Raw genomic sequence first — 27,964 nt, forward strand, 5'->3', positions numbered from 1 at the left:
CTTGTTAAATTTCGATAAAACAAATAACAGCTGACAATAATTTGCAACAATAACCTAATGAATAATGAAAATGAAAAATCAAACTCTGGTTCATGTTGGTTATTGTATTGAACTTGGCAGCTGCTGCACATATGAATGTAGAGGATAGAGAATAACGCCCGTGACGGGCAGGCAGGTAAGTTCGTTAGGAAAGACAGGAAAAAAATATTAACTCGCGTGATGAACTACAAAAAAGGAGGAAGGAACGGGCAAAAGAAAATAAACAAAAGTTGGAACAAACGAAGTGGTAGGAATTAAACAAGAACATAATCGAGGAAGAAGAGAAAAAAAGAGTAGAGGCAACACAATAAAATAGGGGTACAAATTAAGAAATAAAAAAAAAATATTGATGGCTCAAGCTGTTACAATGTTTGACGGTTGGTTTGCTGGCCAACGCTTATCAACTACACAACGCTATTTACAGGTGACAGCAAACGCGATCGTCAAACTAAATTTCCAACATTCTGTTTTGCAGCCGCATTTTTTTGTTTGTATTGTTTCTGCTGTTCAATTCCTCTTCTTTTTTTTTCAATGTGCAGCTTCACCGCTACACAACACGTACGCAAAGAAAGAAAAAACAAACAAATGGATGAGGAATGCCCTTGGCTCTCCTTTTAATAATTGCTTGAAAGAAACGAAAAAACGGCACTGGATCAAATGTGAGGGCGGGCTGTGTGAGGGAAAAATAAGTGATCAATTGACACATCAGTTAGCAGTCGCGGTTATAGGAGAGCGCGCGAATGGAGGGTTACTTTTTTTCTTAAAAACGGAGTACACTATGTAGAGGAGGACGCTGAAATAATATTGGGGGGGGGGGGGACCAGAACAAAAAAAAAACTAACAATTGATGTGGAAAGAAAAAATGATCGACTTTTTTTTTATTATTATTTTTTGAATGTCGCCAGGTAAGCGGGTTAATCTCTTCAAGTGGTCAAGATGAAGGGGGGGGGGGGCGGACCAATTAAAAGTGGATGGAGCAAAAATACCAAAAAAGAAAAGAAATTCCTCAATCTCATCAAATTAATTCCCGAACGTGACGGTAATTCAACTTTGGCGATCCCTATACAGCAAGGTTATCACGTTAGCCAATAGGAATGTCAAAGAGGGGTTAGCCGGAAGAAAAAAAAAACACACAATGTAAAAACAAACGGAAATGAAAAAAAAAAAAAAAAAAAAAAACAACAAAAAAAATGCGCCGATTGATTATGTTGGGTCATCTGATTATTTCAATTCCCTCTTCCCTTTTTCTTAATTTTTTGTTTTATATTTCAAGTCGGTGTCAAAACTAAAGGCCAATCCGAACAGCTCTCATGAAATGAAACACGGATGAATAATATCGGATCATCCAACTTTTTTGGAGGGGGAAGAAATTTTAACCGGTTTCCTTTTCGAAATCCAATTTATGTAATTCCCCCAATTTGTTCGCTTTTTAAATGACCAACGTCATATCTTTTTTGTTGGGCAGGCTCTGCTTCTTTCCCTGCCAAAGTCCGGCGTGAATCGTGAACGCGTCGATTGTGACAGTCAAGTGTTTGGTGTGAACTTGTGAGAAACACTTGCCCCCGGAATTGTATCTGTTGGAAGGAAAAGAACAAAGTGTGCACACAAATGTTAAAAATTTTAAAAATCAATTACAGATGAAAAGAAGGTGTCAAGTCTTACTTGAAGAATTTCTCGAACATGGTGTCGTTGACCAATTTCGGTCCGGTGCCGTACATCTTGATGATCTCTTCTTTTTCGGGATTGAATGAGTAGAGGGCGCGGAAGGTCAGTCCGCCGTCCCGGAACAAAACCAAAAAGTTTTTACTCTCTGATCGGGTTATCTCCTCTAGTACGCGCTGCTTGGCTTCCCGATTCACGACGCCGGGGAAGACGCAGTACTCGACCGCGTTCAAAATGATGGAACGGTTGGAACGAGCGGCTGGCTGCTTGTACAGTCGAGGACCTGAATGGCAATTCAAAAATCAAATGGGTCGATTTTTAAAAAACATTTGCACCTCAATCATTGATTAGAAATTCCTACCGATATAATCTTGATTTGAGCTAACATCACTAGCGCCATCGTCAAAACCGCGACGCTTACTAACTAAACCGGGTGGCAAGGATCCAGGACCTGTTGAAAGAAACACACAAACGAATTCACAGTTGATCATATTTTTATGGTAAAGAAATAAAAATTAACTAAATGTTCGTGTTGTGCTTAGAAAATCAATCCGTGTTTCCCAAACGAAAAAGCGAACAAATAATAAAAAAAATAAGAGTCCATGTTGATTGTTTTTAAAAATAAACGATGTTTGTCTGTTTGTTTGTGTTTGTGTGTGAAGGACAACGACAACAACATCAGCAAACGTGTACCAGATGGCGACGGGAATCGTCTGAAAGGGGTGGAAGTGGGCGTGACAGCCGGAGAGATTCTCCGTGACGGCGGATTGGCCCTTCCGCCCACACCTGCATCCCCATCTAGAAGCAACACGAGGCGAGGAAGGATGGAAGGAACAGACCAGGTGAAGAAACGACAGGTGAATTAGGGCACACAAGGCGGGAAAAAAGGTGAGAAGAGACAAAAACAGATTCGTTTCATCAAAATACAACACCCACAAAGTTGATTGATTCTAGAAATTCCTTCCGTAAAATGTTCATTCCACCAGGACAAGTCAACAAATCGAATCCCTTTGCCCATCGAAAAGCCAAAACCATTGAGAAGCGTCAAGAGCCAAAATGTACACACAGACGGACATTGCAGAGAGAGAGAGGACAGTGAAAGAATTTGACGTTTTGTTAGTTGGAAAGAAAAAAGCCTCACCGCTGAAATCCATAAGAGATCCGCTACGACGTAAAATCAAGTTGTTGCTGGAGCGGACGGCCGGCCTTGCCGAAGCCGCCGCCGCAGTGGCCGCCATTACCGTCGCGTCCGCCTGTCGCCCGCCTACAATCACCAGCCAGCCACCGAAAAGAGAAGCGTTTTCATGATAGAAAAATAGACGAAAGCCAAAAACAAAAATGACAAGAAAGCCAATCAGAGAAAAAGGAGGAAGAAGAATAAGTTATAAAGATCTAGAAATCGGAAATAGTTTTTAAAAAAAGCGACTGAAGCGGCAATGCAATCTTCTCGTTCTAATTCTTTTCTAAAATTTAGTTTTTTTCCTGGTCTCATTTAAGTAGTTCATCGATTTTCCACGTCCGTAATTCAAAAAAGTGAGTCGAGAGTGATGGTCGAAAAATGTCGTCATACCTGTCATGAAACCACTACCCTTCCGCCCGGAATGCACCAACGGTGTATGATACGCCTCGTACGAGTCAGCTGTCACATTGAAAGAAACAAATAAAAAATAAAAATAAATAAATAAACAACCCAAAGACAAGACATCAAACCAAAAATTCAAATTCGAACATAAAAAAGGTGGAAAAGTTTGTGGGTGATTCAAAAACAAATTCAAACGGGCAAAGCGAGAGAATACGAACAAGTTGCTGCAACAAACTAAAAAATAAAAAAAAAGGTGGAAACCTACCGTCATTGAGGGATGAATTAGAGCCGCGATAATTGCGGGAGCCGTACAAGTCCTCACGAGAATTGCGGGTGCTGCCTCCGGATTCTACAGCGCGTCCACACACATGCCCAAACACATTCGTATCAAAACAAATTCAAAGCCAATCGAAACAACAACAACACAAGCAAACGACAGACGCGCTACACACACACAATTCAAGTCGTAAGTCACAATTGAATTTCTAGCAAAAATGATAAAGTCGCAAACGTAATTGAAATATTCGGTCGGCTGACTACTGTCTGACTCACATTCACCGAAATGTGATTTCATTTCATTCAAGTCATTCACACACGAGCAGAGAGCAGATGGAAATCAGGCCGATAAGGGAGAAATTGACGTGTGTAGCAGCTATTAGGAATTTTGAAGGAATGAACAACTTACGTCCGTATCTCGGGACCGATAGATCCTTGCGGCCCGAATGTCCTCGTTCCATCGTCCGATACCGATTAGGGGTTTGAGAGTCTATGGGTAAAGCGAATACAACAGCGAAGGGCGGGGCGTTTAAAAAAACAGCAACAACCAAAAATATATACGAAACGAAAATGAACATTATAATAAAAGGGGGTAATTGAATTAAAGTAGAAGACATCAAAGTTTCCCGTGCTTGACGTTAAACATCAAACACGAACATCAAAAGTGGAACACAAAACAGGATCGAAGCAAAAACAAGAAAGAAAAACAAAAACCAATGACTCACCACCGTGCAGACTCGAATTGGAACCACGTCGGCTGAGAGTCGGATTAGATCCACGGACTCCATCTCCTCGAGAATCGTTCCGGTTTTCTACGAAATTTATTACACGGGTTAAGTTGAAGTGAATTTAAAATTGGTAAACCAATCAATCAAAATGGACAAACCTGTTAGATTGTTGCCGGAGCCACGCTTGCCTTTACTGGACATGGCAGACATGGTGGACACGGCGCGAGAATGAGGAGTGTAAGATTCCGGCGGTCCGGATTCCACGTGGATGGTCTTGGGACGAGGCCGAGATGGCGTGCTGTTGTTGTTTTTGGACCGCATTTTTGGCCCGGATTTCGATCCCATCTGATCCGGCATCTCGTACGGACGACCCTGTACCATTCAAAAAGTGGAAATTTAAAAATCACGTTTTAAAATTCAAATTTCCCGGGAAATGTTTTTACCTCTTTTTCAGCTTCTTCCATGGCCTTTTTGATCTTGTATTGTTCGAAAATGATGGCCCGACGGGCTTTTTCGTCCTCCTTTTTGCGCTGCTTCTCCTCCTCCTTGGAACGTTCCTCTTCCTTGCGCTGGAGCGCATCCTGCTCCTTGCGCTGGCGGGCCTCCTCCTGTTGCTGCTTGCGCCTCAACGACTGCATCAGGATCTTTTCCTTTTTGCGCTCCATCTCGTCCATAGCGTCCTGAACAAACACAAGATATTTAGAATTTTACTCCACTTGTTACATTATTGATTTGAAAAAAAAAAATCCTTACGGGATCGGGATTGACGAGTTCGTCACCGATAACCAGGCCGGTGGGATTCTCATCGTCTTGAGAGTCGTAGTCGCGTAGGGTACGGTCACTGCCGGGCAATGTTCCCGGAATGGCCGTCGCCATGTTGAACAGCTTCAGCTCCTCCTGGCTGTTCTGACCGAATCCGGAATCGCGCGAATCGGGCGTGAAGGGCGAGTAGTCGTCGCGGTTTTCACGGGCCATTGACGACAGCGATCGTCTCGGACTTCCTTCCTGTTGAAAACAATAAAAAACAAAAACAAAATAAAAATCGAATTCACATCGGGCGTGAGAAACTGATCGAGCGGAATTTATTTTTAATGCCTAGCCGCCAAGGTCGCATCCGGCGGAACCGTAATCTTACCCTGCTGCTTCCCGACTTGTTGTTGTGATTATAGGCCGGCGAGCTGGACACTGGCGTCGTCTCGGACGGGGCGGAATAGGTCGACAGTTTCTTGGGAGACGGTTGGCGTTTGGCGCCCAGCTGAGGTTTGGGTCTCTTGGGGCCGGTGGCCACGTCGTCGAAGGTGATGATAAAGCCCCGATCGGCCTCAACGTTCTCCTTGAGCTTAGCCGTTTTGACTCCTTCGTCCAAGACGGCTTCGTCGGGCGATTCCGAGCCGGAAGAGTTGGGCTGGGGGGCCAGGTAGACAGAGCTGGGCGAAGGCGAAACGGGACTGCTGCTGCTGGGACTCGGGCTGGCCCGGAACGTTTTCAACAGAGCCGGACGAGGCGGGGAAGACTGGGTGGCCTCGTGCGGAATCCTGTACGTCCGGTTGCCGGAGGTGATATTCAAATTGCGCAGGCGGCGGGGCAGTTGGAGATCCGCTTCATCCACACCGTCGGCGCCGGTCGCCGACGGCGTCTCGATGAAGGAAACATTTTGCGGCTCCATGTCGTCGATAGATGGCGTGGGCATGGCCGCGTGGAAAACGCCTCCGCTGCCGATGGGCGAGCCGGCGGCGGAAGTCGACGACGAAGACTGGCCGCCGCCGTTGCTGGGCACACTACTGCGGATCGGGGTGATGGTTCGAGTGGCCGGAACGGGTCTGGTGATGGTGGCCGACTGCGGCCGCTGCTCCGGCTGCTGCACTTTCGGCGGCTGCTGCTGGTTGTGGACGGATCCTCGATGCAATTCCGGAATTTCCGCTTGCTGCTTGGGATGGGCTGGAGAACGAAGAACTACGGGCTCGGCCGCCAGGTCGTTGGGGGCGTGGAGCCGGAATGGCGCTCTCTGGTCGGCCGCCGACGGATAATTATGCTGAGGAGACGGAGCCGGATAACCGTGAGGCGATCCAGCAGCCGGAGGACCACCGTAACCTTGTTGTTGTTGTTGATAATGCGGTTGAGGAGGCGGTTGCTGTTGTTGGGGCGGCTGCTGCTGCATGGGATGAGGCTGCTGCGTCCGCGCCGGACTGTAATAATAAGGATCCTGCGGATCGGGCTGGTTAAACTGCGATCCATTGGCGTAATAATGCTGCTGGGCATCGTACGGGTTGTCCATCGGGTGACGGGGCGGAGTCTGCATCATGTAACCCCCCTGTGGTGGCCCGTGGGCATCCATGTAATTGCCCGTATTGGGATTCATCATGTAACCATGGTGACCCATCATGGCCCGAACCTGTTGATCAAATAAAACAATGGCAGACATGGATCAAGGTTTCGCTGTTATGGCTATCCGGACCGGGACAAAAAAGGGGGGAAAAGGGACCATGGTCATGCCGTGCGTGTTTTGTTTTATTTTAGTTAAGGCCACACACACAAATTGACGCACAGGCCGTGCATTAACGTTAGTGAAAAAAACAAAACAAAAAAGCTGGCAAAGCTTGAATGAAATGAGGCAGAACCTACCGGTTGGGGTGTACCCCATTGAGCCCGTCTGGGTTGCTGCTGTTGTTGTTGTTGTTGTTGCTGCTGTGGTGGCATACCGTAACCGAGCATGTCGTCCGGCCGGTAAACCATAGAAGGCGGAGGAGGTGCCGGACTGATGGGCTGTGGTTGGCCCCAAGTCCTACGAGACGTTGGCGACGGTTCGTGCAAATAAAACTGGCCGGGCTGGTTGGGATCCATCCCGCCAGCTCCTCCACCGTTCATCGGCGACTGCTGCTGCTGGATTGGATGACCCATGCGGTAAGGATCGTAAGGCATGCCGTGATGCTGTTGTTGTTGCTGTTGTTGTTGATGGTGTTGTTGCTGCTGGTGACGCTGAAGGAAATCGTAATCCGGCATCTCATAATCAGGCGTGGGGAGCTGATGGGGCTGGTGTTGCTGCTGCTGCTGTTGCGGGGGCGGCATGGCGGGGTGGTGAGAACGCGAGGGCGACTCCATGGCGGAGTAATAGTCGACAGGACTGGCGTGACCGCCGTCCCGTCCGTCTGCATTTCCTTTGCCTTTGGCCACCGCCTGATCAACATGCCAGCACAGTGTTAGAGAGAGAGGGGCAGCAAGGTGCAGAGCAGCGGTGAAAAATGTTTGTTTGGAAAATGATCATTTTTAAAAAACAACAAAAAGAACCGAAAAAGCTACCGGGAAAAATAACAACTACCGCAAATACTTTGGCTTGATTGACTCTTTGTGTTGTGCAACACATTCAACTATTTCATCTAAAGTAACAAACGTGATGGGCCAGTTATGAATGTCCAGCTGCCGGTGAGTAATAGTAGTAATAGGCAAAAGGGTGGGAGAGAGAGCGGACAGAGCAATGGAAGGATAAACGGAATCGGTTACCTGGAGGAAGGCGGCCTTGCCGACCTTTTCGCGTTGGCGGTTGGCCAAAAGCTCCTGCTGGCGCTTGTCGGATTCGATCCGCTTGCGCTTCTCCTCCATCTTGAGGCGGATGCTGTAGAGGTCGGTGGTCGAGTTCATGTCGTCGGGCATCAGCGCTTCCAGCCGACCGTCCATTTTGTCGACGACCGGCGTCTGTGGCTCCCACGACGTCGACGACATGGCCTCGGCGATCGTGATCCCTCCGCCCAGCTTCCGCTGGTTCTCGCTGATCCGACGGCCGTGCTGAGACACTGGCGATCCCACCGCGCTGCCTTTAGCTAAATTATTGGACCAAAATGGATTAGAATGGCGTGACTGGACAAGGAGGGGATAATCAGTTAGGAGCTCACCACTTTGGATGGGATCCTTGTCCTGCTGCATGTAGACGATGTTGATGGCCGAGTTGGAGCCGAGACTCTCCCGCAGTTTGGAAAGTTCGGCGAAATTGGTGGCCCTGGCCAAATTGACTCTGGGGTCCTCGTAAAGATCGGCCGGCTCCGACGGATTGGCCGCAATGATAACAAACTGCTTGTTGCCATTGTGGCTGCCGCTCTTGGCCGTGCTACTGATGCTGCTGTAAGTAGGGCTGCTGGCCCGCGAGCGCCTGTCCAGCTGTTCCTCGACGTCACGGTTGTCCATTAAGTAGTCCGACAGGTTTTCCTGCGAGAAGCCAACAACCCAATGTGAACAACAACCCCATTCGTCTTGATTTACACACGACGACGACGACAGCCATTTTCCGCCGTTGTCGTTTCCCGTCAAGAGAAAACGAACGGCCGCCGTTTTGTGTCTCTGTGTCGTCGACAATTACACAACAGCCCAAGAATGGCGGGAAAACCACTGATCCAGATGGCGGATGCGGTAAAGACTTTTCTACTTTTCTACTTTGTTTTGTTTTTCCTGACCGAGATATCAGGACAGAAACACAAAAAGGAGAACAAAATAAAACAAAACGGAAAAACAACAAATTTTATACCTGCGAGCGGGTGCGATCATTGTTCCGCCTCCAATAATTGACTCCGGCGGGCGTGGACGGCGTTCCGGCGGTTGGCGGGATCGAATCGGGGGTGAAGGCGTCAATCGAAGGCCGCCGACCCGACTGCTGAACAGTTGCCGGCTCCTTGTCCGGATTGCGGCCGAACATGGACAAGTTGTCCTGACTTCCGCCAAAGTTCTCGATCGTCAAATGCGAGTCGTCCGTGATGGAATTGCGTCGGGAGCGGCGTCCGGCGTAGCTGGTGCCCGATTTGCGATCCTCCCAGTTGGAGGGGACGCCGGCCGGACCGGATGATGACGAGGAGCGATCTTCGCCTCTTTCTTCCGCTTTCGTGTCCATGTTGAACCGCTCCTTGATGGCGGCCACCCGCGAGCCCCTGGGCGTGGCTCCCTCTCCGCCCGTCACCACATTGTAAAGCGTCGGGACCGTTTTGCCTCGGTGGACGACAAACGACTCGTCTCCTCCGTCCGGCTGCTGCAACTGCTGTTGGCTTTGTTCGAGTTGATCCATCCGCCTCCGGGGCGATCCGCTCATTTGCGGCGTCCCAATTTGCGGACTGTTGGCTGCACACAGACATTTCAATGTTTGATCATCTTGAGCTGAATTACCAACCGATAAATGTTGTACAATTTTTAAATTCATTCAAATATTTGCGTATGAATTCACAAGAGACTAGATAAAACTAAGGTAGAAGGAAAAAACCAACTGAAATCGATTCGTGCTGAAATGTTTTTTTGTTTTTTTTGTTTTGTTTTGTTTTCCCCCGACGCTAATTAAATTAAATGACTCAAATAAAATGTCGGGGCGGCCTATCAGTGCGTCCTATCTGCGGCCAACATTCACCAATCAGACCGAACGGAAATGAAACCAAATGAAATAAACCCACGGAAAAGAAATAACTCAATTCAAATTTCAATTCAGAAAAATAAAATCGCATCGCCAAATCGTGAAAACGAAATCTAAAATCTAAAAGAGAACGAAATTGAAACAGTGACGAGATGAATCGGACGGACGAACGAACGAGCGAACGAACAAAAAACAAATTATGAAAAAGAGAAGAAGATGGACGGACAAACTCAAGTGTAGTAGTACGTGGATCCTGTTGGTGCATGTTACCGGATTTCCCTTGCTCCATCACATCGGAATCGGCCGTGTGTTGGTGACACTGGTGTTGGTGGTGTCTGTGCTTTTGCTGCTGCCGGTGAGCATGGTGGCTCCATAAGGTGGCGTAAGACGGCCGGCAGTAGTGGCACTGATCGGTCGGTCCGTGCTGGCACGGCCACCACCAATCCGGATAAAGATTGTTCCGCGTCGACAAATTGCTGTCTAATTTCGTGCGTGTTTGATTGTTTATTTCACGAATTTTACGTTGGGGTTTTTTTTTGGTTTTGTTTTGGTTTTTTAGCTTTTGGGGGATTTGGTGTTTTTTTTTTTAGTTTAAATGTTTTAAAAGGAAACTACGTAACACTTAATTCTAAATTGATGGTTCTTTCTCTCTCGTACTCTCACCGTTAACTCTCCCCACCCTGCCAGATCCTATAAAAGGGCAATCAACACAAACGCTGAGCCGACCTCCCCGAACCACAACAACAGCAACAACAACAACAAAAAAAAGGGCAGTCAGACGGGGGTTTGATTGAGTTGATCGTACACGCCCGGGTCGGGGCGTTGTTGTTCAGCTGTCGTGAGCTTCCATTTATCGGTACACACACACACACACACGGAGCGAATGAGAGAGAGCGACTCTGCGCACACACACACACACACATACACACAACAGGCACCAGACGCGTATAATAGAAACCAGAACAACAACATCACAGAAACGCACGCGCAGCGGGAATAAATTTAAAAAGAAAAAGAAAAGAGAAAATAATTGACGTAAAATAAAAAATTATTGAAATCAAATCGAATAAAAATAATAAAAATAAAACGGGGGAGAATATGAAAAGGGTCAAGGGCGTTTTTCGTGAGTTTCTGACTAATCCATCTTATCCAATCCATCGTTATTTTCTCCGACCGGTTCGTTACACTAGCTAGCTCTTTTATTCTTATCTCGTCTGCAATTCCAATACGTCGTGAGCAGCTGGACTTTTCTTTCGGGGTCACGGAGTATTACAACAGTCTAACCAGCCCCACTGCTCTTCTAGCTATGAGGGGCCTACACGCATTTACATGTACGAGGGGAATATTTATCCGATTTCAAGCCACACCTGTAATCCATCCATCTGTATCCAGCCCCGTTCTCTTCGGCCGATGGGGGTTCACCGGCCTTTTTTCTTTATGTGTGTGATTGTGATTCTTTCTTTCTCTCCCCCCAACCAAAAAATAAGACCTGCTCAAATTGTTTCCAAAAACTCTATAGACATTTTGAGCGATGATGATGGTTATGATGGGTAATAATAATCATTTTTTTTTAAAGGTTTTGGGGTTTTTTGTTGTTGTTACCTTCGTGGACGGTTTGGCGTTTTGTTCGATCGCGCTCCTGTAGTGATCCCTGCCGCCGAATGGCGTTACTCTTGCCTGGGAATGATAACACAAGAGAGAGAGAGAAAAAAAAGAAATAACATTATATAGCACCTGTCGAGAAAATAACGATCAAAAAAGAAAATGGTTGTTTTTTTTCTTTACTGGAGACATTGTAGGTCTTGACATACAAAAAGATGAGAAAGAAAAAAAAACACAAAAAAACCAGTCCAGTTTCTTTTTTTTTTGTGCTTTTTGTTTAACCCCCTTCGAGCGTGAAATGAAAACGAACGACAGGGCAAAAAAGAAAGAAAGAAGAAGAACAGGACGACTTCGTGCGATAACCACACGAAAAACAATCAACGCAAAGGTGAACAACCGCAAAACGATTTCGGGTGCACATGCATTCGTAGTTTAAAAATAAGCCGTTTACAATCCGAGAGGGAAGATGTAATATAAAAATACACTCATGCACTAAAAATCCAATCAAACCAAAACGAACCCAAGAAAATGTTAGTTGGTACGAAAAAAAAGCGATGGGGATTTTCTGATGCAATTGTTGTGGGTCACTGGGCGGATGCAAATTTTTTTGTTTTAATATTTCAATTCCTTCTGGATAATAATTATTTTTTTTTGGTGGTGGGGGGGATGGTTGTTGATGGTGATGATACCTTTCCGTAAATCGGGAATGGATTTCACCAGCGGTTGTAAACTCGTTCGACGGTGAAACGATTTTCTCAGAGGCGACGACAGTTGGCCGCCGACATCCGCGTCGGGTGTTGAAGGAGAAGAAGATTCTGATGATGACACAAGGAGGTGTGAAAAGACCAAATCAAGACACCAAAAAGAGAAAGAGAGAGAGAGAGAGAGATAGCCCATAAACCACCAACGAAGGACCCGACTGGCCGCCCCCCAACGGATAAAATTTCAATACAAAAAAGGAGGATCTTTAATTCATCTAAAAAAGAAAATCCATTGAAGATTTCCAAAAAAAATAAAACACCAAAATAACCGAGAAAAAGAACCAGTTGCCACCAACACCGAACGAAAATAATAATAGTATACAATACCACACCAATAAAATTGCCCGCGCGTTTGTTTCGGTTTTTCTCTGTTTTTTTTTTTTTCCAAAGAAACAAAAAAGGGCCAACATAACGGGAGAGTTGACCGAATGATTTTTTACCTTCATTGATGGGAAAACGGTCTCGCATCAATCCAGGAGGCCGGATACACTTGGCTGGACGAACTTCCAGGATGTAGAACAAATCGGCGAGAAATGCCAAAACGTTTTGTCTCACCGAACTGAAATTTTTTCGCACGGAAAACGAAAAATATTTTTCAAATTAAACTTTCGCGGGCTATTTCTTTCCCATTTTCATTTCGTTATTTTGATTTACCTGTGCATGTAGACAATGTCTTCCAGCCCTAGGTGAAAGATGTTGTTGGGCAAAGACTCGCTGCAAAATTTGTGCACCAATTCCAAATTGTAAAGGCAGTCGGCCATGGAGAAGGGCTCGTTGGTGGCGATTCTCGTCCAGTCCACCAAGTCGGGAGCGTAAAAGGCCAACAGGCCAAGAAGGGACATGCCGTCACTGAGGTCGCCCAGCTCGCGAAGCTCGGGGAAATTCGGTACGTCCTCTCCCTGAGGGTGGTCCGTCGGGTTGGCAACCAATAATAAAAAAATCAATGGTAATAAAAAATAAAAAAAAGAGTGGACATAAAATAAAATAAAAACGATGCCAAATGAGCCAAAAGGATATATGGCGTTATATTCATATTCGGTGGGCGGGAATCATTGTTCATTTGTGCCCATTTACGGACACGCGGGGAGTTAACGGGCAAAGGAGAGAGAGAGAGAAAAAAAAGGCCTTTCTGGATTGGGTTTATCAGCGCGAGACAATCATCTCCAACACGGATGATTGCACACCTTTTCCCGACAGTGTCACATCCTCCACAAGAGCAGCTCCTCTCGGATGATTTTTACGATTGGAAAAAACAATTTTATTTTTTATCTGACACTTACGTGGCCATCGACTTCGGCCGTCAGTCGCTTTTTGAGCGACTGACAGGCTTTGGTGATCCAAAGGAGGAGGGCCTGTTCGGCCTCTTTGGGGGCTGGCGTCTGGGAGGCGTCCAGGTCGGCGAATCTCCTAATGGCGGCCACAACCCGTTCGGCTGAAACGACTTCCTTGACAAACAGGTTCATGATGCCTTCCATGACGGCCATGTGAGCACTCTATAAACAACAACAACAACAACGACCACGCATATAATCGTAAATATGGATGCACTTAAGATAAACTAGCAAAACAATTAACACTCCCGACTCCGACTCCCGAGTATTGGCTAATGGAATGGGAGGACCCCCGAAAGTGGTTGCCTAAAAATGGATCGAATGCAACTTAATTACCATTCGAAGTGGTGATGTGTGAATGAGCGTGGTCTCCGTCAGGGCCACGTCGGACGGCTCGGCCACGTAGACGCCCTTCCTGGCCAGTGCCTGGATCACGCCCCAGTGGTTCAGCTGGCTGTAATTGGGATCGGCATAAATGTGAGCTAGTGCCAGGCAATAGAGCTCGGCATTGGCCAGGGCGTGCACTACAGATGGCTTCAGATACTCTTGATCCTGTTTGACAACATTTGAACGTAAAACCCATTTGATTGTTATCCAAAATAAGCCTTCCGGTTTTTCCTATTTCTTTTCTCTTTCTTTGGCTGTTTCTTTTTGATTTTGTTTACCTCGACGTCGCGGTAGAATGGCTCCTTGACATCTTCTGGCACCTGGTGACTGTACGATTTGGAGAGAAGCCATTGTACGGATGCCCTCTGCTTAGCCTGTGGTCAAGAAAAATAAAAGAAGATCCGGAATGTAAGCATAAATAGCCACACACACCAAAACAAAATTTTCGGTATAAATAATCAAGCATCTCATCTGAAAAAGGAGCCGACATTCTCCAAAAATAAGAATTATTATGATGTGCATTTATTAAAAAGAAAACAGGGGAATGTTTCACTTTCTAGCCAACGGTGCTGCTGGGGTGTTGTGCTGGAAAGAAGAAAGAGAATTTCAGTGGTCGTACATCTTGTAAAAAAACCCAGCGTGAGTTCGTTTCTTCTCTTTGGGTATAGAACCAAAATGAAAAATGAATTGCTTCAACCGACAAAAGACGGGTGGAAAACATCCGACAAAACATTTCCACCTCTCTCCCTGTCTATAGGCATTTCAAATAATGGCGTGTCCGAAGCATCTTCCAGGCCAGAATCACGTCATCTCGTGATCCGGCGTCGTTTTTTCCCGAAATAGCCGATCCACCCCATGGCAACATGACACTTTCACCTTCAAATATGCAGATATGAATGGGGCAAGGTGTGGTGTGCGTTTGTTTGGTAGACAAACATTTAACAGTCACGCAGTTGAATTTGCGCATACACTCGAATTCTTTCTTTCTTTCTCTCTTTTTCAGCTGGAAATTTTTATGATCGATGCTTTATGATTGAATGAGGCAACGCCGCATCATGACAGTTGGCAAAACTCCAAAAACATATTTAAATTGTCCCCGAAAAACATGATGAACTAGTCCGCTGCTGGCCTGATATATGAATTATACAGTATAGCTACGCAATCCTTTCTTACTCATCAAGACACTTGGAATTCCCACAATGATAACAGGAAGTTCAGTTATGCGAATGATTCCCACACAGCAACACGGGCTTCATCAAGTCACGTTGGGCGATTGTTGTGCAGTTGCTTCATCGTCGAGGTTGATTACTCGCACACGATGACTCTTTTCCACACAGACAGGTTATCTTTCACTACAGATCTATCTTCCTAATGTCTGCGTAAGAGCAGCACTCTCCATCATAAATATGTACGACAAGATGGGAGGAATGTTGAAATGTGTTACTCAATACCAGAGTTTGAGAGAGTGAAACCTACTTAACTGGTTTATCATTTGTTCTTGCAGGCCTTGCAGCTATGCCAATTGCCAGGAGGCACACTTTGAAATTTTTTAATGGAAAACAATAGCGAGTGTGTGTGATATACCACAAATCACAGTGTGGCCCTGCTGTGCCCTTATTCAGGTTGCCGGTCTCACTGCATTTGATAATGTGAGTCTAGCATGCCAGCAAATTGTGACTTTGCAACACAATAACAACCTTGGGTTCAACAACAAGAACAAAAACATGGCTTCGCAAAAAAAAGGGAATAAATCAGTCTGGACAGAGTCCGCTGTCATCAGCTGATGATGCAAAATTGGGCTTTACGATACAGCACTGCCCTTTTGTTCACCACTCCAAACAAGATGTAGCTAACATTACATCCCTAAAAGTAAACAAGACCATTACCAAAGGAAACATGATAAGAAAAAAGAGCCTGTTATTTCAAGCCATTGGCACATACATAGGAAATGAATAGCAAAAGCTAGATAGAGAGCCAGAAGAAATAGCAGCTCAGCAAGTTCTTGTGTGAACAAGCCAAAAGAGTATAGACAAAAACCAACAGAATCTGACTATGAAAAGATAGACTGTGGAATCACCATCGGAACTCGGGACTACAGAAATTCGTTGGGTTCGATACGCACAGATAACAAAAGGTTTTTTTGTTTCTTTTTTGTTGTATAAATTCTATTCTCTCCTTTTTCATAGTGGCTGGCGGACGGTTCAACAAGTTGCCCACTTCCTCTCTCGCCAGGTAGAGATACACTATCTAAAGGTAAATAGGGAAGAGACCGGATTCACGAATCATGAATTCCCATAGCGCAGCCCGAATTTTTATCCAGTTGTCCAATCTGCCCCTTCTGTTTGTGTTTCAAAGCAGAAACAAAACTCCTTCGCCGATTGATACGCTCCGCCGATTGATTTCGAACGTTCAACTCATGCCGAAGCTGCGGGAGAGATTTAAATGACCAAAAAATATAATGGGAACTACTTGTTGAACCCCGAGTCTCTATAAGAAAAAGAAATAAAAAGGCTGATGGGGTCGACCATTTTTTCACGTCATGCCTTTGCTCCCAAATGATGTGGAACACGACAAAACAAAACCTTTGATGGCCTGACGAGCGACACGACGGACCAGTCGGCGAACAAGAAGCAAAAGGAAATGATTATTTTCTCTCTAATTCTCCCAGCCATCATCTAGAAACTGGCGAGGTTCATTATATTTTTACAGTCGTACGTCCTACTCTACTGCTACTGCTACTACTACAACTACCTGCTGTCTAATGCGCATTTCAGGTGTTCCAGTCCGGAAAAAGATGGGACCCTCCCAACTAAGTGCAGAGAGCGAGAAAGACAAGGGGTTGCAGCTGGAAGGTGGGGAGAGAAACCGAGCGGAAACTCTTCTTCCTCCTTCTGGCGACTTTGGGTGCACGCGAAGAATCCGGTGGGAATTAAATTTAGATTTGATAAGACTGTAGACGACCGGAGAAGAAGAATAAGAAAAATAAATGAGCCAAGTTGGGAACCAGAGAACAAAAAAACCTTGATTCCAATTGTTCGGATGGCCTCTTGTTTGTGGAACCATCTCGTTTTTCGATTTCAATAAAACATTTCGGTCCTTTTATTTTCCTAACTTATTCTACAGTTGGTCAGCTCGACCGACAGCAAACTGGACTTGAATACTAATCAAGTGTCCCCCAGGAGCTCCAGGAGCTTTTTGTGTGCGAGGACGGCCTTTTGGGAGAGTGAAAAGAGAAAGAAAAACCAAAATTTCGAGGCCATCAGACGGACACACAGCAAGAGAGCCAGTCGATTAACGACATTACAATTTCTAAATCAACTCTGCATAGCAAAGTAGAAGAGCGCGGCGGCGTTGATGCGTACACCGATGGATCAATAAGGGAAAGAAGGACCCCAGCAGTGGGCCACCACCGCCAGTCCAGCGTGTGTCTATCTGTGTTGCCCACATTTAATGAGAGAGAATTTCTCTTCTGCCGCTGACGTCCTTGACTCTTCTCTCGCCGGCAGTGACTGTCATTCCCAAAAATGCAAATGATACAGCACAGCAAACAACCAAACGCGCTGGCATATATAAGCTTTTCGTAGTAGTAGTATAGTAGCAGCTAGTGGAACGCCGTCGTTCCCCTATGGCGCAAAAAATAAAAAGAAGAGCCGGGACAAACGAGGCGAAAGAAGAAGAAGAAGTGAAAAATAAAAAGAGAGAGTTTTTTTTCAAAAATAAGAAGTGACGATATCACCTCCATGGCTTCTCGCGGCCGAAGAGATGCCAGCCAAGATAACTGCACCATTTTTGTAAGTCCGTTTCGGTTTTGGGTTACACGAACGAACGAAGAAGACGTCGCAATTGGACAGGGGCGTTGTCCGTTTGTTTTGTTTGTAAGGATAAATGTTCCCACCCTTCCACAAAACACACACACACTATCACGAAAACGGCCAAGCGCGCTCAATTCAAATGAACCCCAAAACAATTTCGGGTCGATTTCTTTCAATCGTTAAAGAGTTCAAATCGAAGAAACAAAACACTATCGATAACACTACAGACACACACAGTACACACACACACACACACACAGAAATCCACAACTGGTTTGTGTGTGTGGTTCTCACGAGAGAAACATGACGGCCGGACCGACGGGCAAGGCAACAGGTAAGCAACTGACATACGAGACTGCCAGGAAACCCGTTTTTGTGTTCTCTGCTGTTCAATTCTTTCTCCTTTTGTGTTGCGTGTGTGTCTGTTGGGGGGGGGGGGGGGAGTATAGAAGGTTTTTTTTTCTTTCTTTCTTTTAGTTTTCAAAGTTAGCCCGCGGGAAAGACACGGCACAGGTGGAGTGAAGCGGAGTGTGTGCGCCCAGTGGGCGGAGAGACGAAACAGAAGAAAAAAAAGCTTCTGAGGCGGGCGACGTCAATGACGTCATGGGGTCCCAATCTGTGCGAATTTGTTAACGGGGAGAAAGCGGGAGAGGAGCGACCTGAAAACACACAAACACGGCGAATGGCAAAACGAAGAAACAACCAAACATTAGCAACTAAAAAAAAACACACATTTTTTTGGTGTTTTGTTTGGTCGGTTCTTTTGTTGTTGTTGTTGAGGGGGAGAAATTTTGCGCTCATGTTCAAGCGGTGGAGTCGCTCATGTAATTCGGGACGGATCAGGATGCTGTTTGCAGAGGCCGCAGATGCCAAAAATGGGATGCAAAAATCGATTGGCGGTTTTGAAAGAAAAAAAAAATGATGAGACACTGGACGCAAAAGCGAGAAAAAGAAGAGAAATGGATGTTGCCACGTGCCAAATTCCGTCTTGTAATGGTCTCGGGAGTTCATCGAGTCACGGTAGAAAGAAACCTCTGTTCGGTTTCTCCATCCCCCGACAACCGCCGGATGAATCACCCGACATGCGCACAGCGGCGAGACAAAACCAAAGAGAAAAAAAAGAAAGAAATAGTAAAAAATAAAATAAACCTCAGCCGTAACAGTTCTTTTTGTGGATGAAGGGTAAAAAAGAACATCAACAACAACGCGCGTTGTTGCCAACAAGCTCCTCACAGACAATCCGATGTTCAAGCAAAAGATATGTAAATAAATCGGCTGGGTCGTTCCATCAAAAACACGCAACGCCGGATGATGATTCATCGCCAGTTCCAGAAACCGCAATGTTTAGATTTACTTATTTCTCTCTATCTCTTTTACCTTCATTCAATATAGGAGGAGAGAGATAGAAAAAAAAGGGCAGGAAGTCGTCAACGGGTATAGAAAAGCTTCCGTCAAAATAGTCGTTCAAAATTATTGCCGACTGCAAGTAATCGAAAACTAAACCAAAAAAAGAAAAATTCAGGAAATGATGGATGTGTTGATGGTTCGATGGTTTTCTTATAAGGAAAACAAACGAGGGAACCATATCCATCAAGTCTATCTTTTTGTTCAAAATGTCGCTTATAGATTTTTTCGCCATGACCGATAATCGCCAAAAATGGTCAACTTCATGCCATTCGGCACGCACGCAAGGAAGTAGTTGACATTCGTCACCTCTACACACAACAATGTCACACACAAAAAAAACAAATAAAAAAATAAAAGAAGGAAGAACCTCGAAGGGAAAAGCTCAGTCACTTGTCAAGGAGTGCGGCCAAAAAGTCGATGGAATTTGGTGTGTATTATTCTATGAATGGAGCAGACGGAAGAAGATTCTAAAAGGAGAGAGAAACAGGAGGGCAGAAGACAGAAAAAAACTACAAAAGATGTCAGACAAAACTACAGAAAGACGCGTGGAATCGTCAAACAACAACAAGAAAGAAGTGAAAAATAAAAACAGTTTCTGTCACGAGACAACTACAAAAGTGGAAAATGGGCCGAGTGTTTTGGGATTCCGTCACCGCGAGGAGAAGAAATGGAAACTACACGAACAACAACGGAGATAAAAGAACCATATGTTTCATCAACGAATAAAATAAAAAAATGAAATAAATTCATGGGAGAGAGAGAGAAAAAAAAGGAAATGAACGATGAGCGTGAATCAAATTGATGCGTGATTTCAAACTACAAGGTAGGAGAGGAATGACGATAATAAAATTTCAAAAAAAAAGGCCGTCGCTGGATTGTGTGCGTGTGCTGTTTGTCAAAACATCAACAACGGCGCGATGGCGCCATCTAGCGACAGGCGGCGACAACAAGTACCGACGACGACACGATTTTATTTTTTAATCGAGTACCTGCCACCAATGAGGCAGCGGGAGTTGAGAACCGGGAACGGCACTGGACGGCGATCCCTGACTCGTGTGGTGGATCCACAATAGCATCCGCCTGGATCGCTCCTCCTCCCAACGGCGGCGCTCGGCTTCCGTCAAGCGCAAGTGATTCATCTGCTCCCAGAAGAGCCACTCGTCGTTGTAGGGCGACATCCGCGATTGGTTGGCGTTGGGTGGATGGAACCCTCCGGCCGTCATCAATAAGTGATCGCTGGCTTTCTGATCGGAGAAGAGCTGACTTTCCATTTCACTCCAAGTGGGCGTGCGATTCCCGTCGAGCATTTCCTCATCCGTTTCCTCTTCCTTCGAACTGGAATCTCTTTCCTTCTGATGCCGGCGGCTGTTCCGGCGGCCCCTCGCTTCCTTGTTGTTGTTGCTGCTTTTCCTCCTTCCGACCTGGTAGGGAGACTTCTCTTCCAGCGGGTTGGACACGTCGTACAGGCCTTCGTTGGCATACGATTCCATTTGCGGATCGAAAAGGTCGTTGTCGTAAAAATCACGCAATCTCGGGTCCAGCCCGAGCAAGTAGTGATCCTCCAGCGCCCGGGCCAGCAGCTTCTGCTGGTGGTGGAGGTGAACATCCATGGGCTCCATCGGATGTGGAATATCAGAGTAATGATTAGGAATGTCATCCGGAAGAGACGGATCGTAAATGGTCGGCTCGCTCATGCTGTTGTGAGACTTTTGGAACACCATCGACTGCTGGAGGAGGTGGTGGGGGTATCCGGTCGAATGGAATTCCCTTTCTTCCGAGTTGACGGACGTGCCGGGCGACTCGTAATCCACGTCGTTGGTGTAATATTCCGCAGGGAGCGACATCGGCTGGACGACAGTTCGGTACACCCGTCCTTCGGCTTCCATTTGTGCCAGGGCGTTGAAGCTGGACAAGATGGATTCCAACTTGCTCATGACTTTCGTCTTTTTCTTGCTGATTTCCGGGAAGTTGCGACCCGCATCTCCGACTTCCGTCATGGGCGGAATCGGCGACGGTGTCGACAGATCGTCACCGACGCAGTGGAATTTTTCGCGCAACCTCATCTTTAATTCACGGATCATCGTGTCTCGCTTCCGGAGGGCCGGCGGCGGAAGGGGAGGTGGATCAGGTGCCGTTGGGGACTCTTCCGCCGTCAAATCAATTTGTTCTAAATCCGGCAAGGAACGAAAACTGATGTCTATTGACTGGGCAGCGTTCTTTTTGTTTTCAGACGGACTGTCCAGCTCTTCGGGGCCAACATCCGTGAAAATATTTCCTTCGGCCGGAGCGAGTTTCAAAGATTTGTCGGGGAATATTAAACGAAGGCTGGAGGAAACGTTTAAATCTTCAGCCATTCTCAAAGATTCCAGGAGTTTGGCCGTCTCATCGGCTTCTTCGTCACCGCCCGGCGGCAACTCTGGCGGCTTCTTGCGCAAATTACCCACGGCCAGAACGGAATTAGATTGCTGGCCCACTTTCTGGGCGGGCTTCAACCAATCGAGCGATTCGCCATCAGCCACTCCGTCCGGATAATAATCCCAACTGGCGTCCGTGTCCACGTTGGTGTAGTGTTCGCTGTCCAGCGTGGAGACGGCCGATTTCTTCTCCGACTTGGAAGCGGCTGTCGAACTGTCGACTCCCTGACCGGCTTCTCCTCCGTCCTCTTGACGGTTCTGAGCGCGGAGTCCTGGGAAATTGGCACTGCTGAAGCTGGCCAGGCTGTCGTTGTCGTCGCAATCCGTCTGTCCGTCGGCCGTTTCGTCGCTCAGCTTAGAGACAAAGGCGTCGCAAGAGGCAGCAGCAGCGCAGAAGCCCGTTGCGGGGTCTGCGATAGCGTTGTTCTTGTTGCGCGGAGGCGACGCTGCTGCCACCGCTGCCACTGCTGCCCGTCGACCGTTTTTTGAATCGGTTTTCGGTTTCGTCCCGTCGTCGCTCGAATCGCCTTCCTGACACGAGCCGTAGTCGTTGAGATAGTCGAACTGCTTGGCGATCCTCTCCTCGACCTCTTCCAGCTCTTCCGCCTTGATGATGGTCGACGATCCGCCGGCTTTCGGCTCGAAAATCAAAGTGTCGATGCTGCCGAATAAATCTTCGCTCTCGTCCGTCGATCGACCCGTATCGGCGGCCGATAATTTCTCGGTAGCGCCGGCGGCTTTGCCAATTCCGCCCAGATGGGATCGGTCCCTTTTGAGGGTCATCAACCCTCCGCCAGGAGGACCGATTATTTTGGTGGGCTCCTTGCCCGCTCCCGGCTCGTTGGGACGTTCCATCGGCACGTAAATGAGCCCCAGATTAATGTTGGTCAACGTTTGGGTTCCGGCGTGAACGGCGTCGCTGAGGAGCTCCTGGAGTTCCTGATGGCGACGCTGGCGGACGCGAGGGTCCAGCGACTCCGACTCCAAATTCTCCCGCATCCGCGTTTTCAGCTGCTTGATGACTTTGGAGCGTTTCTTGCTCCGGTTCGGGTTCTTGCTCCTCTTGTCGTCGTCGGCCTTCTTCAGCAGCAACTGTGAGGCCGGAACGGGCTCATAGATGGCGTGGGCGGCGGAAGAGGATGACCGTCTCGCACTGTTCCACTTGTCTTCCAGCTGGCGAGCCCGTTGCGCTAGATCCAGCCAGCTACGGTGGGCTGGAGCTGCAGCAGCAGCGGAGGCAGCAGCGTCGGAGCGGGTGTGACGGACCAGCTCCTGGAGCCTGTTCTCCTGCTCCTCCAAGACCCGAAGTCGCTCAAACTCCATTTTGCGCTGCTTGACCAAACTGAGCGGAACCGGTTCGGGCGTCTTGTTGTGAGACTCGTTCTCCGATTCTGATTTGTCCGATTTCTTCTTCTCTTCCGGGTCGGAGTGTCGCTCGTGTTGAATCTTGCTGGCCGGCTGAGTCACCACCACCACCGCCGCTTTCTCCATCGACTTGACAGTTTTGAAACTGCCGCAGGATGAGCAGGAGCACATGGAGCAGCCGTCACCTCCTTCGCAGCAGCCGTCGCAGTCGGACGGGCAGGAACTGGACGAAGGCGACGACGAGGAACAGGAATGAGCTGGCGGGTTTTTGACGCTCTGCTGCTGGCCACCGCCTCCGCCCAGGCTACGGCTGTACTCGGTGGTGATGTAGTCGCTCTGACGCCAAAACTGGGCGATCAATTCCGTCTTGGATTTGATTTCCTGGGCCGTGCTGGGCGTGCCGAGTTTATTGAGAATGCTGGACCGCGACACGAACCGTTGCTTATCTTCGTCGTCGTCCGATGCAGGTGGCGCATGGACGAGAGCCCGGGTAACGTACACGTCGTTTTGTCCAGCTGCTGCTGCGGCCGCCACCGCTGCCGCTATTTTAGTTGCGGCTTTTTGCTGTTTGATTTGCTGCAGCTCCTGGCGACGGGCCTCCACTTTGGCCTGGTAAATGTCGGCCAAACTCAGTCCGTGATACGACGAAGTGTTTTGATAAAGATGCGTTTGAAAAGAATGTTGTTGCTGCTGCTGCTGCTGTTGTTGTTGTTCCGGTTGTTTGGCCGCTTTGACTTTCTTCTTCTTCTTGACTTCTGCTGCCACCGTCTGCTTGTTGTTGTTATTCCCAGATGGTTGCGGTTGAATGGTGCCGGACATGTCTTCATAAACGGGGCTCTTGCTTTTGTGCCTGCCGTCCTGATGTTGGGCCAATTTAAGTGTTTGAATCTGACTGAGAATCTCGGCCCGGCTCATGTACTTCATGCGTGACCGAAGCCGGCGGCTAGTGACGGTCTTGAGCATCTGCTCTTTGGTCATGGAACGCCACGAATCCATGGCGACGTCATACGGTATGGGCTGGTAAATTTCGGCGAACCGCTCTTCCATTTCCTGCCAGGAATCCACGTCGCTGACACCTTCACGGTCCAGCTCGTGATCCGCATCCTCGTCGAGAGGCTCGTCGTTGACAAACACCTCCGGGTGCGGATTGAAATGCTGCCGGATCAAACTCAGCTGGTTCATCACCAACTGGCGCATCACCAACTTCCTCGACTGGTAAATCTCCTCTTCTTCGACCGAAATGCAGGAATCCGATCCTTCCGGAGGCATCCGGGCTTCCGCACGCCAATCGGTGGCCACGATATCCGACAGATCGGCGAAACGCTCCTCTTCGTCGTCCTCCTCCTCCTCGTCATTCTGCAAATGACTGAAATGCATCGAGCGCTTCCGCCTTGGGAAACTGTCGTCCAGCAGCTGTCGCAGGGCCGGCGTGTTGCCGGCCTGCCTGTTGTTGTTGTTGCTGGTCATGTTCTTCATCTTCTTCTTCTTCTTTCTCTTGAGTGACGAATCGTCGTCGACCCTTCGTCTACCTTTCAACATCCTCGTGTCGTCCATCAACCCGTCGTCGTCCGTGTGACTGGCCGAACCCGGCGGACCCGTCGCTTCACTCGCTCCGTCGATCGGATGCGGCGTCCAGGTGCCTTTGCGTCTCTTACTGTTTTTACCCATTGCCTCTGTCGACTCAAACGAGATGGGCACAAGCGTCTCTTAATCGAGAGGTCAGAGCCTCGCCGTTGGGCCAGAGCCATCCGCAACGGTTCCACTCCACCGCCAGGGCATTCCACTCCGTTACAACAAGACGGAAAAAAAAACACACACACACACAACAATGTAAAGAAGAATAAAAAAATCCCCCAGAAAAACTATCCGCCTCCAGTCATGGGAGAGATAGAGGAACGGACGGGAGCAAGAGAGAGAGACAACACTTGTGACTAGGATGGAACACCCGGAGCAACTGACGGACCATCTTCAACCAGACCAAGTATAGTGGTATAGTATGTTACAACAGTACAGTGTGAAGGAAGGGGGGGAGAAGAGGTGGAAAGGGGGGGGGGGAGATCAACGTACTGACTCCGCCCAGCTGTTGCGCATTATCAAAGTTTCTTCTTCTTTTCGGCTCAACAAAAATGAAATAAAATAAAATTCGCTTCGAAACAAACAACCGTGCGTTCCGTTCCGTAAAAAATAAAGCTAGTGGAGAAAACAGCGGATCAGGGTGGGCAATCATCAACAAGCGAAAAGAAAAAAATATTACATCCAGACGGAACGAAAAAGAGAAACAAGGCGATTTTGATCTATTTGCAGGTGCGTGAATTGTTTTAAAAAAAAGAGCGCTTGCAAACAAGATACGGGCATTTGAACTGTTTGATTTGGCACTTGAATTTAATAGCGTGGAGAGAAGGAGAGAGAGAGCTATTGCGGCTGTGAAACATGTTGATGAAACAACGGACAAGAAAATTCACCCACATAACGAAAAACCTGTCATAAATTGGTCCACCGAGAAGAGGAAAGAAAAGAAAACGTGTGAAAGCTGTCTGTTGCTTGCCCCACTGCCCTCGTAATCTCGATCGTTGACCGATCGCAAACAAATAACCAACTTTACCGAGCAACTCGGACAGGTGGCTGCCCTACAACAACAAGACGAGGTGAGAACATCATCTCACATCCTACGGGGGGCTAGCTAGCTAGCTGGCTTGGGCTATACCCGCTAGACTATATACGGTTGTTGCGTGTAGCCACACGCAAGCTCAGACTCACGAATCATCATAAAAGTTAATCGCACAACAGATTAAAGGGTTGATTTACAAACTGATCTACCAATAACAGCCTCACAGTGTCCGTCCATTTCTCGATGAAATGAAAAAAGGTTCTTAAAATCTAGAAACTACCGTTAAAAAGGACTCGACCAAAGGGGTCGATATTTATTTTCAACGGACCTGTGTGATCGCCAAAGTCTTTTACATACATAAAAAATGGTCGAGTCGCAGTTCGAACAAGTGCCATGTACAACAACAGCCGGGACGGTAGATAATACAAATGGTCGTCGTGGGTAAGTCGACTAGCGTCGTGTCAAACGAATCCCAGAGAGGGCCAGATGGTCCCCCGGCAGAGCCGGTCGGATAGTCCAAAAACGAAGCGAAGAATAAAATAAAATACCAAGTCGGTCCCGTTATATTTTGTTTTTAAAAAGAAAAGGAAAAGACACGGACCAACTGCATAAAATAGCGGAATAAAAAAATAGTATTGATGCACAGGTGCGTCTACACTGACGTCGGGTAGTAGCATATCGGGCAACGTCACGGGACGTTAGTAACTTTTCCCGTGTTGTTGAAAGAAAAACATGCACGCCAAAAAAACAAGAGCAGCAGCAGCAGAGAAAAAAAAACTTCATCACGAAGAAACGATTACTGGCTAGACACATTCCAAATGAGATCATTTGAAAAAAAAATATGAAAATTGCGGGAAATAATTTTTACAGCCGAACAAATGCATTAGGCGTCGCGGGAACCAACCCGGTCGTTTGGCCTTGAGCGTTTGATTGACCGGAAATGTTGTCGGTCTCATTGTGAGATCGATAACAAATGAAAATCGAAAGAAAAACAAGGAAGAGGGAATTTGTTTTGTTTTGTCTAACCGGTTGCCAAATTGCGTGGAATATCTGTGGACTAGGGTCGCTATTGGCTGGGCGTCGAAAACAACACACGAGGTAATTAAATATCACTGAAAATCCGTCAGGAGGTTTGTCTTCAGACATCGCTGGAAGAAATGGAAACAAAAACTATGTGGAGTTAACTAGACGCTTTCCTTCGATATACTGGCCGGTTATCCATCGCTCAGCTGTGGAATATAGCGGCAAGTAAAAATGGAGGAAGAATTCCATCATCTTCCATGTGAAACGCAAAAGCGGTATGTTTTGAAAACATAACCAAAAGATAAAAAAACAAAACATAGACGGATAGGAACTGTGCTCCCGTTGGAGCCCCCAGCCGGAACCTACCGTCTTTTTTTCCTTCCTTTTTATTTTTGAATAGAGCGGAAACAAAAACATCTTAAAACATCTTTTGTATCAGTAAAGATCATCGCCATACCTCCTGCTGTTGCTGTAAGTGGCGGGGATGAACGCGTGAACGGTAGGAGGGGAAAAATACGCGTTCGATGGCCCGTGAAAATACCACGGCCCGCTACTCACGATGATAAGACATTGGTTCGTTTCGAATAGGAGTGAAGACGCACGCACGTCCTTCCTTTTATGGTGAACGAGCCTCTACCCACGCGATACAGCTGATTGTGTGGAGAGTTTTGTGCTGCTCAAAACTTGCATGACTCTCCATCGAAAAAAACTACCCCCCAAAACTATTTATGAGAAAGCGGTCTAACCTGGAGCTTGTTGTGGGCGTTGTAACCCTGGACTTCCACCACAGGCATGTAGGTTAGGGTTCTCATTCTCGCAGAGGAAGAAGATCTCGATTCCATTATGGCTGCAGGCAGAAAGGTGAAACTGTCAACAGCACCCTGAAACAAAACAAGAAGGTCGAGTGACTGTTAGATTGTGGCCAGACTTTGCAGAGAGATCGAAGAAAGAGTTCTGCAGAGCATGCAGCTCTGGGTGAACATGACTACGCCAACAAATACAAACTGAATCAGCTGTGGCTATTGAGTTTATGAGAAGCCAATCAAGGGTTCGTTGTAACTGTCTTGACACCAATCCCCACCCCAGATGTTGTTAACCTTTCACATCCGTTGCGATCAATGTTTTTCAGATAAAACGGTATTAGACCATCAACTGAAATGTCTATGGAAATACCAGACCTCCAATGAGCCGGATCAGCATAAATACAAGAGTGACAGCAGAGCATTTGTTATGTTTCAGAATGGCTTGTATGACAGACAGCTGTAGGTCGTGGTGAACCCAATCAATGGAAAACAATCATTTTCAATGCGTTCTAACTGAATTACCTGGTATCGTATTGGGCACTTTATAAACTCGCACGAAATTGTTGTAAATATTAGACATCTGACTCGCACTCAGCCATCATCCAGAAGGTCGCCATTTTCTTTCGTTTTTCTTTTTTATATTTTTTCAAGTTGTTCTATCTCGGCGTTGCCAGATTTATTTTTGTGGTATGTTTTTTCTTGTAATGTATTTATTGAAAAAAAGAGAATTGTTCACATTTTTGCCTTCAACAAAAACGAAAGTGTATCCAACCGAACAAAAGGA

General features: G+C 47.0%; 3 protein-coding genes across 16 annotated transcripts in view; 1 reads left to right on the top strand and 2 right to left on the bottom strand.

Annotated features, from left to right (window-relative positions):
- The window catches only part of LOC124336181, a 455,543-nt gene that overhangs the window by 311,958 nt on the left and 115,621 nt on the right, over positions 1–27,964 (top strand). The window lies entirely within an intron of this gene.
- Positions 1–27,964, bottom strand: part of LOC124336700 — a 580,524-nt gene that overhangs the window by 214,532 nt on the left and 338,028 nt on the right. The gene's annotated exons all lie outside the window — the stretch shown is intronic.
- On the bottom strand, positions 85–27,841 carry LOC124336004 (patronin-like). 14 transcript variants are annotated; one of them, XM_046789540.1, is made up of 27 exons: positions 27,703–27,841; positions 27,124–27,258; positions 14,027–14,122; positions 13,698–13,913; positions 13,311–13,523; positions 12,685–12,929; positions 12,471–12,589; positions 11,959–12,084; positions 11,270–11,344; positions 9,938–10,147; positions 8,801–9,384; positions 8,175–8,484; positions 7,786–8,102; positions 6,910–7,461; positions 5,423–6,679; positions 5,041–5,292; positions 4,731–4,967; positions 4,446–4,659; positions 4,285–4,371; positions 3,969–4,049; positions 3,549–3,632; positions 3,272–3,340; positions 2,843–2,965; positions 2,395–2,499; positions 2,063–2,152; positions 1,702–1,984; positions 85–1,613 (listed from the first exon to the last, which is right to left on the bottom strand). In XM_046789540.1, exons 2-27 carry the CDS (start codon positions 27,217–27,219, stop codon positions 1,469–1,471), a joined length of 6,186 nt encoding a protein of 2,061 aa, XP_046645496.1. In that variant the 5' UTR covers positions 27,220–27,258; positions 27,703–27,841; the 3' UTR covers positions 85–1,468. The 14 variants fall into 14 exon arrangements, with proteins under 14 accessions (XP_046645496.1, XP_046645500.1, XP_046645504.1 ...); XM_046789544.1 differs by lacking the exon at positions 11,959–12,084; XM_046789548.1 differs by lacking the exon at positions 9,938–10,147.

This window comes from Daphnia pulicaria, chromosome 4, assembly GCF_021234035.1.
Source record: "Daphnia pulicaria isolate SC F1-1A chromosome 4, SC_F0-13Bv2, whole genome shotgun sequence".
In the NCBI taxonomy this organism is placed as follows: domain Eukaryota; kingdom Metazoa; phylum Arthropoda; class Branchiopoda; order Diplostraca; family Daphniidae; genus Daphnia; species Daphnia pulicaria.

Excerpts from the sequence above, each read along its gene's own strand:
- LOC124336004 (XM_046789540.1), bottom strand. The coding sequence starts at position 27,219 with ATGGAATCGAGATCTTCTTCCTCTGCGAGAATGAGAACCCTAACCTAC. Across the intron at positions 12,590-12,684 it reads GACATTGTCTACATGCACAG|TTCGGTGAGACAAAACGTTT; the intron begins GTAAATCAAAAT and ends AAAAAATTTCAG. Across the intron at positions 1,614-1,701 it reads ATGTTCGAGAAATTCTTCAA|ATACAATTCCGGGGGCAAGT; the intron begins GTAAGACTTGAC and ends TCCTTCCAACAG.